This window comes from Pagrus major, chromosome 8 (genome assembly GCF_040436345.1).
Source record: "Pagrus major chromosome 8, Pma_NU_1.0".
Classification (NCBI taxonomy): domain Eukaryota; kingdom Metazoa; phylum Chordata; class Actinopteri; order Spariformes; family Sparidae; genus Pagrus; species Pagrus major.
Window position 1 is genome coordinate 22,319,641 of NC_133222.1, and position 15,684 is coordinate 22,335,324.

At 40.2% G+C, this 15,684-nt stretch overlaps 1 protein-coding gene across 3 annotated transcripts; it reads left to right on the plus strand.

Annotated features, from left to right (window-relative positions):
* The first annotated feature begins 2,463 nt into the window (after positions 1 to 2,463).
* deaf1 (DEAF1 transcription factor) lies at positions 2,464 to 12,567 on the plus strand. 3 transcript variants are annotated; one of them, XM_073471345.1, is made up of 13 exons: positions 2,464 to 2,765; positions 4,126 to 4,223; positions 4,331 to 4,457; positions 5,323 to 5,472; positions 5,579 to 5,718; positions 5,846 to 5,911; positions 6,603 to 6,647; positions 6,762 to 6,948; positions 8,033 to 8,173; positions 9,962 to 10,251; positions 10,427 to 10,525; positions 10,627 to 10,716; positions 11,792 to 11,977. In XM_073471345.1, exons 1-13 carry the CDS (start codon positions 2,573 to 2,575, stop codon positions 11,891 to 11,893), a joined length of 1,728 nt encoding a protein of 575 aa, XP_073327446.1. In that variant the 5' UTR covers positions 2,464 to 2,572; the 3' UTR covers positions 11,894 to 11,977. The 3 variants fall into 3 exon arrangements, with proteins under 3 accessions (XP_073327446.1, XP_073327445.1, XP_073327444.1); XM_073471344.1 differs by having other exon boundaries at positions 2,485 to 2,765; positions 6,762 to 6,885; positions 11,792 to 12,567; XM_073471343.1 differs by having other exon boundaries at positions 2,485 to 2,765; positions 10,630 to 10,716.
* The last annotated feature ends 3,117 nt before the right edge of the window (positions 12,568 to 15,684 follow it).

Consider the following 15,684-nt stretch of genomic DNA (forward strand, 5'->3'; position numbering starts at 1 on the left):
TGCACTTGACATTCTCTTTGAAATGTCCTAACTGGCCGCGAGTGAAGAAACTAGATGCACAACCTTGAGCAGTACTTTGGTTGGACTACTTGTCTCTAATTATACCTGATGCTTGCGTTGGAAGTGCTGCATGGATGGGTCATGAAGTTGAAATGAGGAGTTTATGACACAATACTGTGTAATTTTACTACCAATAAATAAGGAAGTTGTTGGCTTTAGGGAGATCAAGTTTCTGGTATGAAAATCTGCCTTTGTTTTAACGACCTATTTGCTGTTGACTTTATTGTATGTCATTTCCACTTAATGAACATTTACATTTCACAATATGCCACGTGAACTGAATTAAACGTAAATAAATAAAATGCCTGTTGCCCTGACTCCTCTCTCCTCGTGTCGCTACCTTTGCTTCCTCCACTCATATCTCATGTGGGAGGAACTGAGACACAAGGAGAAGAGGCAATGATGTACAACTGAGAAATAAGAAGAGGGGTAGGAAAAACTTCTATATAGCTCATTACACCTGATTAAACCAAGAGCCAGGTGCTATGAATGGGCCGAGCTGTAATAACAACAGCAAAATAAACTCTTGAAAAGGTGAAGGGTATCCGTGCCTGCGATGATTTGTATGACCTAGTCAGCAGTCTCAGAGATCCAGTTTTCTGACCCTGTTTCAACAGGGAGATAAAGAAAGCAGTCCTAAAGAAACTGAAAGTGTAGAAATGCACACACAAAATGCAAACTACACAGTTATCCGTTTTTCTTCTTTTTGCCCCTCGAAATCTGGTATTCAGGATACAAGAAATATAGAAAATCTCATATGTGAAAGGTCATACACTGGTTTACATGGAGGCAGCCTTCCAGTCACAGTTAAAACACAAGTTATACTGTAGTTTACATGTAGTTACATGTTTTAAACAGCATACACATTTAACATATTTTCTTTTTCTTTTCTTTTTTCTGTTCTCATGTGTTATTTTCAGTTATTGTCTGTCTCATTGTCTGTTTTGTTTTCAATGTTTATGCCTCAGCTAGAGGCAGATGGGAATTTTCTTTACTCAAAGTTGTCCTGAGGGCAGAAACATTTGTGATAGGGTCAATCTGACAACCAATCACAAGAGAGGAGGGAATAGCAGAGGCAGGGCCACCATTTTGAAGTTGTGCTTGCCGAAAATTCCGCCTAGCTGCTGCTGGTTATCATTTCTGCATTCCTGAGAACAGAAAAATACGACTTCTGCCCTGAGACCAGGAGAGATTCACCTGTCCTCAGACAACTTCTGCCCTGAGACCAGAGGAGACAGTTGACTCCCTTTTGTCCAACTATGTTGCCGTAAAACAAAAAAATACGACTTTTGCCCTGAGACCAGGAGAGATTTACCTGCCCTCAGACAAAATTGTGGGAAACAATGGTCTCTGCCCTGGGATCAGATGAGACTAAACAACCATGAAGAAAAGCCATATTTATAAATTAGACTACACTGCCCCAAATAGCCATTGTTTTTTGAATACGAGTACAGTAAAGCTTAATGCAATGTACATTGACAAGCTTTCTAGCTCACCCGATTAGCTTGACTAGCTAGCTAGCTTAGCTAGCGCTTATGGTTAACATGTATGGGCACACATAATGTTGATAGCACTAGCTCATTAACACTGAAAAGGTGATGTTTTTCTGAATTATCTTGTTATTCTACCTTTCTGTGATAAGAACAACCACTGCAACATTTTAATGCAAGCTACAACATTAGCAGCTAGCTTGCTTCTGAAAGAGTAGGCTAGCCTAACTTACAAGCATTACACTATGATTTCAGTGAGGGCAGAAAAAAATCACACATAGCTGCACAATGCTCCATTTTGGAGAAAATTGCTCACATTTTGTTTTTACAAACTTACTTTGAAATGATATCCAGCTGCAGGGCGGAAATGTTTCTGCCCTCAGGACAACTTTGAGTAAAGGAAATTCCCATTGCCAGTTGGAGTGTTGTACCATGTTTTAGATAGATAGATAGATAGATACTGACTTTATTGATCCCGAGGGAAATTCAAGGTCTTTTTTTATTCGTTTTATTCCTTGGTTGCATTTTCATTAGTTGTAACAATACCCACATGGATCAACCCTGTCAAATAAACCGATAAATAAATGAATAAATCCTCACACCTCAGAGTGAAGTTAGCAAATAAATCATTTAGGCTACATGTGTTTGTATTCAGTAATCCCTCTCAGGAATGAACGTGAAAGCATATTGACTCCTATCGTGTTGTTTTCTGTATGTGTGTGCTTTGGCCACAGTGTGTCGCTTCGGGTCCGCTCGTGTTTTGTCGGTAGTCTCCGCCGCATCTCTTTCCTGACTTCATGAAAACAAACCGCCGAGCGGCCATCCTCTCTCCGGATTAGCTCGCCTGCAGTTCGTTGCGTCTGCTTTAGTTTCGTAGAAAATACCGTCGATTTGAGCGGGTATCGTGAGCGGGTTCCGTGTTTGCAGTTCTTCTGCGGTTCGTGTCGAGCTCGGCTGGTCTCGGACCGCGCGCTGCCCCGCGGCTGCTCGTTTACATTCGGCTCTTGTCGTTCGGCGGAAGAATGGACGAGGCGGACTCGGCCACGAAGGCACTCGGGCTGGATGAACCGCCCATCGGCATGCAGACGGTTGACGGCTCGGATACCGAGTCGGAGGCCGAAGTCACCACGATGGCCGTGATGGCCGAACCGGGAAACATCGACATGGGAGCCGAGTCCTTGCCGAACCCAGACGAGGCCGAGGCGGCATTCGCAGGCAAGGCGGGCAGCAGCTAGCAGCAGGCCGCTGCTGAGCTGAGCTGAGCGGGGCGGCGCTCAAACATGGAGTGTGATGGTCATGTTAGGGAGCTTCGCTCCATGTTGTAACAGGCGCCTGGTTAATCTGTTACTTCTGATCGATGAACGATCAGTAGCGATTTTCATATGAAACTGCACAGCTCCTCAATAAGTATATCAACCATCGTTTTCAAGGGACACAACGATAATCCTTGTGCCAAACTCCGCTTAATTATTGTGCATTTTAAAGACTTTTAGCCTCTTCACAGCATAAACATCACATATATACAGCGCTTGTAATCATCTTACTATATTAGCACCTGTTATCAAATTCGGCAATGATTGATTCAAGATAAAACATGTTTATTGTCATTTCTGTTGCACAATTACACTGTTAAATACAGAAATAGGTAATAGTAAATACAATGTTTACAAGAAAATAATAAAGAAGAAAGAAAGAGAACATACACAAATTATATACAGAATAAAAATATAGGGACAGCAGGGATAAGGTGCATGTGTATATGTCTATCTGTACATGTATGTACATGAGAATCAAATATAATTACACAATGCAAAGGCAACAAAGTCATGTTGTTTGTGCACAGCACAGCATAAACAAAATATAAATAGCAATAAAGCAAAAGGCACGACATCAACAAAAAAAGTGATTAAAGTGTACTGATTGATTGATTGATTGAAGGTGCAGCAGTGATGGTGCCAGTAAGATGCATGATGGACATGACATCATAAAGCACCAACCCAACCTTAAAAGTTCAACTTTTAGAGTTGATTTTCACTGCTAGCCCACAGCCCAGTACAGTGTTTTAACTGGTGGGTGAAGATAGCTGACTGGAAACAATTAACCATGTTGTAAATCTGTAATCATATCAAATATATGATATCAGAACCATATGCTGAACGGAAGTGTGGTTATTTGAGAAAAGTGCCCACTCACAAATTAATTGATTAGATAACCTTTATGCATATCCCTTCATTTTTTAGGATTAAAATTGACAGAGTCAGAGTCTCCATCTGATTTTCATTGAATTTTTAGGAACAATTTGCAGTTTAATGTAACTAGTTGAACAAAACCACTAAGAACAATGGAAAGATCAAAACCCACTTAAACTATGTTTAAACCAAATAAGATGACTACGCTTATGTAGCACGTAATTTAAACATTTAAGATATAAAGGAGCATCATATTTGTGTTTTTTGTGATCTTAGCTGTGATATATTATCTTTACAGGAGAACTGTAGTAGCTATAGTACAGTACAAGTTCTGACGTTAAGATGTATGCAATAATAAAATATTTGAATCTCTTGTTTTCATTCAGAGGTGACAGCTGTGACGGTGGGAGACGTTCAATCTGCAGAGGACAATGTTTTTACCACTACTGTTGCCACGTCAGGAAGTCTACCCGAACACATGCTGGTACAGTAGATCCACACACACTGCTGTCCGCTGGCAGACAGAGTCAGCTCAGCGTTCTCCTGTACTGCGCCATCTCTTTGATTGTATTTATTGTGTGTGTGTCACAGAGTGGGAGGACAACCCTTCAGCTGAGTGAAGGTCTCAGTACCCAGAAGGCCACTTTGATCGTGGTTCACACTGACGGCAGCATCGTGGAGGCTGCCGGCCTCAAGTCTGCTACTGCCATCGCATCAGGTATGTGTGTGTGTTTGTATGAGTGTTACAGTCCCGAGATCGTCCTGCTGTGTCTGAGGCGTCCATAGTGAACTGGGGCCCTGTTCTTTTTATCTCCATATGTTGATGATTTGACAAAAGTCTGGATTTATTGGTTCTTTTAGAGTGGTTTAAAATCCATCTGGAACTGTTGTCCTCAAGTCCAAACCTTCAGAAATGTAGGCTTATTGAAAGTTAGCTAGATCATTAGATCACTAGATCATTTTGTAATCATAACAAAGAGTTACTTGTACCTAAATGAAATACACAATAACATACAAGTTTGTTTACTATAAAAGCGATTTAAGTAAGGTTTCACTTTAATAGTAGTTGTGATTCTGATGGATTGAAGATATGATTATCACTGAAAAGTCTCTTGCATGTTCATCGCAAAGTGAAAACATCATCGAGCACAATGTAGAACAAAGTAAGTCCTGAAACATTGCAGGAATGCACATAAAATAAGGTTTATGTCTGTGAATTTATTGCCCCAGTGCATGCTTGGAGGGTTAATCACATAATCAGCAATGGGCCAGTTAAAGCAGCTCATCGTGGTTTTTATTCTCAACTCATTTGTCTTTATTAAAATAAGAGCACATTCTTATTCAAGATAACTTAATTCAGGACAAATCAATTCTGTAACTTCTTTCAGACAGCTGAATTTGCTGGATTGAGAAAAACAGGATAATTTTAGCCTGATAACAGCATGTTAGCCTCAATTAGTTCAGCCACAATTGAAGAACAGGGACCAGGTTATTAAAAAACAAAAATAAAAACCTGGACTTAAGGACAATGAGGTCCATCAGTCCCTCAGACTGATCGGTGTCTGTTTGTTTCACCTCCTCAGGCCGACAGACCCCGCCCACCCCGCTGACTCCGCCTCAGGACAAAGACTCCTGTTCCAAGTACAACTGGGACCCGTCAGTCTACAACAACGAGCTGCCGGTCCGCTGCAGGAACACTAGTGGAGTCCTCTACAAGAACCGACTAGGATCAGGTGAACACTTACAAGAAGTAACTCACTTAGCTGCTCTATTGTACTACTCTATCTTCAGTCATTTTTCTTGTTATTAGCCACACTGACTATGTTGTGTTGTGTTCAGGAGGTAAAGGTCGCTGCATCAGACACAACCAGCAGTGGTTCACTCCCACAGAGTTTGAGGGTCTGGCAGGAAGAGCGAGCAGCAAAGACTGGAAGAGGAGCATCAGATACGCTGGCAGACCTCTGCTCTGCCTCATACAGGTACTACTGCGCTCATACTTCTGTACTACTACACTGTACTACTGTAGTACTACACTTATTATGCATACAAAGGGCTCCTTCAGTTTGCATGAACTGAAGTTTAACTTTGTTTTGTGTGTCTGAGTAGGAGCGTATCCTGAACCCCCACGCTGCCTCCTGTACCTGTGCAGCCTGCTGTGATGACCTGACAGGGGTGAGTCAGCAGGGACGGTCCTGGTCTTGGAGAACCTTCAGAGTTTGGTCTTTTACTTAACTGAGAGATTAAAAATTGTTTTGCATAGTTTCCTGTGAATAAAAGTTGTAATACACATTCTAATGGATTGACCATCAACTGGCAGTCTGTGGTCTGAGTTCAGTGGACTCAACATCTAGTGACACATAATGACTGATGAGTGAAAATTCTCAATTTATTGAAGCTTTTGTGAAACTTTTTTCTCATTTAAATTAGAATTTCGTTACAAAGTCAAAGTTACAAGCTCCATGATAAAAGTTTTCAAGTCAAAATACTTGTTGGAGATTATTTTTTATAATTGTTTTTTTAATTGTTTTTTATAATCTTCTTTCACACAGCCACAGAACATTACAGGAAAGCTCTGAGGAGCCAAATCATACAATTTTCTTCCTTCCCAGCAGTGATGAAAGAAGCCACAGGCCATTGAGACCATTTTTGGCCTCATCCTGAAATCCAAATTAAAGAATTAAGCTTCTTTTTTTTATCATGATTAGTTGGGATTGAAGCTCTGATTAAGTTATTGGTGTCGGTTCAATCTGATAACACATCACTGTTTCTGTGAGAATTTTCTCTTCTTCTGTGTGTCGTTATGATCTGATGCTGTTTGTTAGTCATTCTGTGTTTATCTTATTCTCTTCTTCTCTGTCCTCAGTGTCCAAAGGACACAGAGGCTCTGGTAGCAGAAAACATCAATATGGTAAATTTATTTATTTATTTACGTTTTTGGTTTTAACCTGTGAGCTATTTTTGGATTCGTTACCTGGTATAAATAAGGGATTTCATCACTCTGTCTCCTCTCTGCTCGGTTCAGACTGGTCCGGTCCGCCTCTTTGTCCCATACAAGAGACGAAAGAAGGACACCGAGCCCCCTGTCACTCCCCCCAAAAAGGAACATCCTGCCACCAAAAACATCACACTGGCTCCAGGGACCACATGTACGTCAGGTGACCTCAGTCTGATGTGTGATTGGAGGAGCAGCGAAGAGAAAGATAGTTTGTGTATGATAAATCATTTTATTTCAAAAGCTGTATATTTATTTTTGTTTTAAAATGCAAAATTATCCTCCATTTATCAGATTAAACTGTTTTATTTACTTGACCTTTGACCACCTGAAAATGACCCTAAAATTATAGTGACCCCGATCCCGATCTGAGTCATTTAATATTTAGTATCTGCCGATACCAAGTCCCGATCCGATACTTAGCCCTAACTAATATTTTCTTAGATAATACAGCTGCATTAAGAAAAAAATCCCCTGCATCCAAGCTGTTCTTAATAGCTTTTTTTATTTTGTTGAAACAAAGTAAATACTTTCATATGGCTCTTTCTTATTCTGCATATCCTATTGCAACATTGGTTTTCATTGGTTTTTTTTTTTTTTTAACAAAAACAACAAGTAAACAAAGTCAGTAACTAAACCCTGATCCTCTACCACAGAGGTGGGCTGGTTATCCAGAGCGATGAATTCAATGACCTTCTCTGTAATATTTGTGGCCATGTCGCTGACTCGAGGATATTTCTCTTTCCTTTTGAAAGTATCCACGAGTGTTTGTTGCTTCGGTGCCTTTGCCTGTATTGCTTGAGTGAACTCATGTTTTTGTTTATGTGCCGTATCAAATTTGTAGTATTAAATGCAGCTCTTTTGTTACCAGCTCGCGAAACGGTCGTATTGAAGATGTTACCTGTTGCCGTTGGACTGCTTTCGCTTTCGCTTTCTAATTTGAAATATTTCCACACTGCAGACATTTTATCCACAGGTTCTCCAGACTAACGTTACGAGCACGACTGCATTCTGCCACAAATTGTGGTCCGTTGGCGACAGCTGACGTAAAAATAATCGGGCTTGGGTCCACGTTCAAAATTGCCGATCCTGGTCAGTGAAAAAATGCCCATATCGGCCCCGATCCCGATCCCGCAATCGGGATCGGGACATCCCTAGTAGTTGGTGCTCCTCTCTATGAGACATGATCAGTCATTGAAAGTTATTCAAAGTCCTGGAGTTTCCCTCAGATCTGTAGTGTGAACATTTAAACATTGACTTCATGTCCAAACATGTCTAACATGTCTGTCTTCCACCAACAGTCACAGTGTCTCCATCAGGACAGTTCACCACCTCTGGCACGTTGACCTTTGACCGGTCTCAGTCGGGTGATGCCGCTGCCACCGCGGCTGCCATAATCTCAGAAGGCTCAGCTCAGAGCGAGGTGTTCGCCAGCACAGCAGGTATCATCCTTCACAGTTATCATACTGTCCATCAGATTTTAAAATAAACAAAAGATGAAGCTGTTGGATCAGCAGGGGAACAGTAGGGGGCAGTAAAGTCCAGAACAGTCACAATATAATTTATTAAACCCAGCAGATAGACTGTTTGGACAGATGAGACACTTTGATTCAGGACAGAAACATGCAGCACTGGTTGGTGGAGTTAATGAATAAGCAGCTTTAATATCCAGAAGAGAAAGAACTGCATACATCCTTTAGTACGACCTGGAGACTCGATATAAAGAGAAGCCAAGAAAAACTTAATGTGTAACTGTTGTTTTATTATCAGATTACCTGCACTTTACAGAAGTAGGGGAAAGAACAAAGCACAGGTGCATTCAGATGAAGTCTGTAGTGGAATAGCCATGAAGGTTGTTTAAAACAGGAAAGTTTCTGTATTTTTCTAATTTTCACTTGTTGAAAAACGTAGGCATACACCTTTTATCACTTTCTTGTTCTTTGACTACAGCGTTTTTAATAATTAGATGTATAAAATCTCTAAAATGTCCCGTTCATTTATCCATATTCAAGTTTTAACCACAAACCATTTATTTCAAATCTTAATTTAAGCAGGTATTTTTTTAATGATACATCAGGTTAGAGGATTATTTGTGCAATTTACAGCATTAGTTCTCTCAGAATCTCTTTTATATTCAGGCAGAATTGGTATTTTAACTGAATTATCCCTAACTGAATTGATATTGCTTTGAATCAGAAATTGAATAGAGATCCTGTGATTCATATTCAAATCAATCGGGAATCAATGGTGACACACAGTTCGAGTTGTCTTTGACAGATGTTCGATTCTAGCGTCTTTTTAGGGGGAATATTAAATGTAAAAGTAAATAAAAATACATTTAAAGCTGTTTATTTATTTATTTATTTTTTTTTACCAGAAAACGCTCCAAAAATGTACTTTTTGCTGAAAAGTCATTTAAACCTCAACTTTATGGCAGGACAGCCTGTAGCCTGAGAGACAAAACCAAGGGCAAAAAGCTTCTTAACAAAAAATACTTGTTAGCACAAGTTAGTCATACAGTATAAAGGCTACTGAAGGCTACTCAGACAAGCAGATCAACATTTTAATCCTCTCTTATCTCATCTACCTTACAGTGGCAGGACAGCAAAGGAATGTTGAGAGAGATTTTAGTGAGAAAATGAACCTGAAACAGTGAAGATTACGCCCCTTTATACCAACTATAAACGTTATCATAATTCTAAAATGACTGAATTCTTCCGCAGTCACATAGCAGCTTCTTTTTAGAAAATTACTGTGAAATATTCCAGCAGATTAGTGGGAAAGTAAGGGTCCAGTAAGAGTGAATATTATCTGAACACTGATGAGATCAGCATGCCTCCGTTTACCTGTGAGAGCACACACACCTTTTCCCCAGGACATGTGAAAGCAGTCTGAGATGGATGTGCAGTTATTTTTGGACTCGTCTGTTCTCAGCGGAGCTCCGAGCTGTCAGTGACTCCACCACCGCAGGAATATATTGTGTATGTAGGGCAGGAGTAAATGTATGAGGGACGCACAGACACAGTGACCTGGATCTGTACAGACCACCTGCTCTGTTCAATTCTAAATACTTCACTTCTACATTAAATATCTGAAGGACTGACGTAAACCTCAGAAACATGTAGACCAGGTTTTCTAATGGAGCTACCATCAATTCCTGGCCATATCTGACATGCTACACCCTTTCAGGCATAAAATAACCCCTCTACATGTTTCTTCCTCTCTCTCAGTCCTGACAGCGTTACCAGCGCTGGCCGTGGTTCCTCAGCCGGTTCAGGCCAAGATGACCATGTCAGCGGCAGCGTCCCCATCTGCGGGGCTGGTGAGCGGGCTGGAGGTCTCGTCTGTAGGGGGTGCTGTGCCAGTGGTCAGTGAGGGGCAGAAGAACACGTGGCTGTACCTTGAGGAGCTGGCCAACACGCTGCTGAGCAACGTCCAGCAGCTAAAGGCTCTGATCGAACAGGCCAAAAACTCCCCAGGGGACACGGCTGGGGTCAAAGGTCAAGGAGGCAGGAAGGAGGTAAGACCACACCAAGACACGCACACACACACTGACATACATAGTGTCAGATTTAGATCCGCAGTATTAACCAGCAAGTATATTGTAACACATGATTAAACTTAAAAGTAATTAACTGATTATTTTGTGTGTGTGTGTGTGTGTGTGTGTGTGTGTGTGTGTGTGTGTGTGTCAGTGTGGTCTCAATCAGTCGTTTCAGAACCAGATCTCGTTTCAGCAGGCGGAGGACTCGGAGGCCAAGAGGAACTCTGAAATCACCGAGATCATCATTAATGTAGGGGACACACACATGCACACACACACACGCACCCACAACCCTAAAAATATTCTTTAATGTCTTGAAAAGTCTTCAAATTGTGTTCTCCTGTTCTGCAGCAGATGTGTGTGAACTGTGGTCGTGTGGCCATGAGTGAGTGTACGGGCTGTCACAAGGTCAACTACTGCTCCACCTTCTGTCAGAGGAAGGTAAGACTCACCTGAACGATCCTCTGTAGTAAACTCAGGCTTCTCTTTTAATTGAAACATAATACATGAACACAAGTGTGATTCTAAAATCTCCAATCTGACCGTGAACTCTCATGGGAACAAATGGGAGATGTAGTTAAAGGTATGTTAATTAAAAACAAGCTGTTTTTTCTTTCACATGCAGAAACTACACTAGCTTTATTTATTATTAGCAGAGTTAGCTTTGTGGAATTCACAAAATAGGTTTTATGTAAATAGGAAAAACTTTTGTTTTATCTTACTTTTATTTTATAAAAATATGATGCCAAAATTGATAAATAACTTAATCTCATAACAATATTTACTAAGAAACAATTTCCATAATAGACTTATAGCATATATATTTATAAAAAAATAAATAATGTCTTGTAGTCGCGTATAGGGACTTTCACTCCTATTAGCCCCATCCTGTCACATAACTTTACAATATACATATTGGGCAGTGCAGTGACAAAGCTGCATTTTATGCTTTACAAAAAGTGTAAGGTGTGAGGTCATTTTTTTTTTGCATAAACAGCATGTGTTCTCTACATCTTGCTCAGAGTCAGGAGCCATTTTCCCATGGTCATTTATGCATCTTTTTCACCTTCTTCATCTTTGATCTTTATTGGCGGTCAGCAAACAACTAGTTTTGTTTCTGTTTCGTGACCCTACTTCTTCTTGTCTGTCTATTGAAGCCATGTGTCATGTACCACTAACTTCTGATGAATAAATGAGTTTATTCGCTCAAAATGAGGTCACCAGTTTTCTCTTTTCATAGACTATCTCTGCCCGCACTTTGACAGTGTCGAGTGTCAGTTCGAACACCTTTGGAGCTGTCCTGAATATTAGCTGAAATAAGAGTAGAACCGAAATGTGTCACTCTGAGAGTTTTGGGCCAATTAGGACTGATTTCCTGCTGTGAGATGCTCAACAAATGCAGGTTCTTTCTGATACTTCATCAGGATGACAGTATAAAGAAATGTATGACTTGAAACGATCTGTATATAAAAATCTGTGAACAGCATCTCAGATCAGTTTGTTTTTTTTACTGCAGGACTGGAAGGATCATCAGCACACCTGCTGTCAGTCAGCAGGAGGCGTGGCTGTTCAAGAGGAGGAGCCAATCACAGCCATGGACATGGACAAAGTGAAATGAAGGTGCAGCAAGCCCAGCCCACAGTCTGCATGAAGACAGGAGCCTTGAGGTCATCAAACAGGAAGTCCTTGTTCTACAGTAATCATGTCTGTGCTGAAGACTTAAAAGCTTCCTTCTGGGACTTGTATTGTGAAAGGTTCCCCTCAGACGGACATGAAGAGTGAAGAGATGAAGAGTCTCTGAACTCCTGAGAGCTGAACTTGTTTTATAAAAACTAACTTCATACTCATATCATGTTTTACTCATCCGCTTCAACTTCCATCGCAGCAGTATCTAGTGGACATGAGAGGAACTGCAGCTCTGCACACGTCATTGTCACACACTGAACTGCACATGAAGGTGATCTGAACTGAATCGATATTTCAGTAATAATCAGAGCAGTAATTCACCACCAGTATGTCATTATGTTTACAAGATAATATGATGGTAAAAGGTTTAGGGCTGCAACTAACCATTATGTTTATGATTCTCTCAATTCATTTACTAATAAGATCAGTCACTGTAATTATGATTTATATTTTATACTGTCTTTCAGGGACTGTTATCTCTCTGTTGTTATGAAACATTATTTTGCTGCCATTTTATCTCCAAAAACAGATTTAAACCTCCAGACACCAGCCTGGATAAATAAAGGTCAAACACATCAATAAACTAAAACATGTTATTAAATTAAACCCTCCCCACCCTGTCCAGTACTTACAGATGACTTATAAATGATTTGTTGTCTGTTTTTAAATGGTATTATGGTATTTTTTTAATTATTATTATGAGTCTTGAAGAATTGTTAGCTGGTTTTGTTGTCTGAATCAAAAGTACTCAGATTTTGAAGGGTTTCCAGCTTTCCGGACTTTGAAGCTCCGTAATTTTCTGTTTTTACTTGTGATTCAAACTTAGAAGCTCAGACAGACAGGAACCAAAACTAGATACTTAAATTAGATAACTCAAATTTAATGTTCCGTTTGTGGGTACATGGTGCATGATGTGTGTCAACCCTGCCAGAAACCAGAGCAGCTGAATGGAGTTCAGTGATTGGTGCGTTTCAGCCAATCAGATCGTGTATCTCACTTACTGGATTTGATGTTTGACTTTGACAGATTTCAGGGGATTCCTGAAAGGAAGAAGGATATTTCTATTTTACTTTATTTAGAAATTAACCAAATTCAGGACAGAATTCACATTTTAAAGTCCAGTTTGCACGTTATTCCACAGTTTAAATTATTTTCATTAGTTGCCACTAAAGTTGGCATTTCAATTTTTATTGTTTAAATGAATTAAATTGGCATGTTTCATTTATTTTGTTTATTTTCTGTTTACACTGCATCTGATAAGGAAGAATCAGCGCCCTCTGGGGGGCATATAATGTTGGAAAGTTTGGCTGTCCGCATACTTTTGGCCATTAACTTTATCTGATTGATTAAATCTGATTTAAATTTTAATTCTCACTTACAGATGATAAATAAATACTATGGAAGTGTGTCACCACATTTTTAGGATCATAAATCACTTCCTCACTGATCTATAATTATTACAAACTGGACCTTAAATCAACCTTGTTTTCTCTCTCTTTATTTTTGTGTTGAGGTCGTCGTTTCTTCCGTCAGCAGGATTCAGAAGAGACTTGTGTCTCTCTGTCTTCATTCATCTCCTCAGATGTTTATTTAATAAGTTAATTTATTAATGAAATACAAATTTCAGTTTTATTTTTATCCAACTTGGGTCTCAGAGGGAAAACTCAGCATCACTCCTCCTGCAGGACTCCAGCAGACAGATGTGTGTGTTCTGTTCAACATGTACCAGCTTTTATATTCAGTTATGTTGTGTTTAGCAGCTGAGGACAGTGGAGGAGTTTAGCTGTTTTATATTTCTGACGGTCACCAGTCAGGTGATCTGTCGGAGCGTCTCTTGATGAATCACCTCAGACATGATGACATTTGATTCTGCTGTGTCTCAGTCCCAGTGGCGCTCAGGTGTCTGCTGCTGCTCAATGACAGTGAAGTGGACCCCCACAGGACCAGACATTTCCTACATTAACAGCCAACTGTAAATGTAAGAAACTTTAACAGAGGAAGCTGCAGCGTCTTCTAACGTCTCTTTTAAAAGATAGATTCACAATTTTTCAAGTCTATCTCAGAATATGAGTCAGGTGCTCAAATGAATGATGAGACAGGTTTTGCTTGTTGTGATCATTCTGCTCGCTCATACTGGCTGAGAGGAGATCTCTTCCTTATCTTATATATATATACATTCAAAAGTTTACCCAAAAGTCAAAATTCCGTCATTATCTTCTCAGCCCCCTGCTGATGGAAAGTCAGGTAAAGTTTCATAGTCCACAAAACAGTTTCACATCAAAACAGCATTGCAGCATTCTCCTAAACAGCTGAAGTAGTTGGGGACTTGTTCAAATCCAAAATCGATTTGAAAAGACGTTATTTTCACCCTATTTTAAGCTGAGATCTTCACTGTAGCTGCTAATCTAAAAGCTAAAAGTGTAAGCCCACCCTGTGTGAAGTGGGTGCACGAGTTAGACTGTGCATCGAGAATGTAAATACATTAAAAACAAAACAATAAAATTGTGAAAAATGCTCAGTACAATTCCTCAGAGACTTCAAATAGCTTCTTTTGTCCAAACAACAGTCCAAAACCCATGGACTCTCCGTTAATTATTTTTTTCAGTGACAAGCAAAAACATCCTCACATTTAAGAAGCTGGAACAAGCCAATGTTTGGCTTTAATTTTATTTATTTTTTTGCTTGAAACCAACTGCAGGTCTACATCTCAATCAATGCCTGATTACTTCTTGTGTGTTGACTGATGGAGGACTGAAGCAGCTGCTGCTCTGCTAACATGCATGTCTTTTAGTGTGAAATTATCTCTTTTTGTAACTCAAAATGCTGAAGTTCAGATAAACTTGAGAATACATTGCTTTGGATATTCTCCCCATCTCTTCAATTTGAAGCATATTAAGGATCTCTTTCCTGCAGCTAAACATTAGCAAGACAAAGGAGCCTCCCCCCGACCCCTGGATCACTCCTTTAAATAGTTCAGAGTGCTCCTGGTTGACAGGCTGAGAACACTAACCCTCTACAAGAGGGGCCTGAGCTGATCAGAGGCCCTCATCGTCTCCATCAGGATTCTACAGATGATCTACCAGTCTGTGGTGACCGGCACTGCCTTTGATGCTGCCGTGTGGAGCATGAGGTTGAGAGATAACAAGCTTAACAGGTGATTAGACAGGGCGGCTCAGTGAAGGCAGGAGGAGCTGAGCTGGACTCTCTGGAGGCGGTGATGGAGAAGAGGATGCTGTCCAAGTTGGTTAGCATCATGAACATCTCCCACCCCCCTGCACGACATGCTGGGAGGTAACGAAGTAAAAATACTTTGTTACTGTAGTTATGTTGATTCTTCAGTTATCTGTACTTTACTTGAGTATTTTTTTTTCTGACAAGTTTTGACTTTTCCTTCCCACATTTGAACACAAATATCTGTACTTTCTGTTCCTTACAATTTCAAAACAGGCTTGTTACTTTAGTTTGAGTGCATTTGAGGGGAATTGTGGATTCTTTTTATTCTGTGGTAGAAATGTCCTTCAGATGGATACTTTTCACTTTTACAAGAATAGAAAGAAAGAGGAAAATAGGCATCAGGAGTGTGGTGTACAGTGTGTGTGTGTGTGTGTGTGTGTGTGTGTGTGTGTGCGCGCGTGTGTGTGTGTGTTGCTGTCAGTTTGCTTGGAGCTCTCAGCTCTTTTGACTCTGATGAAATCTGCTGAGAAGCTTTTAAAGCTTCACGTC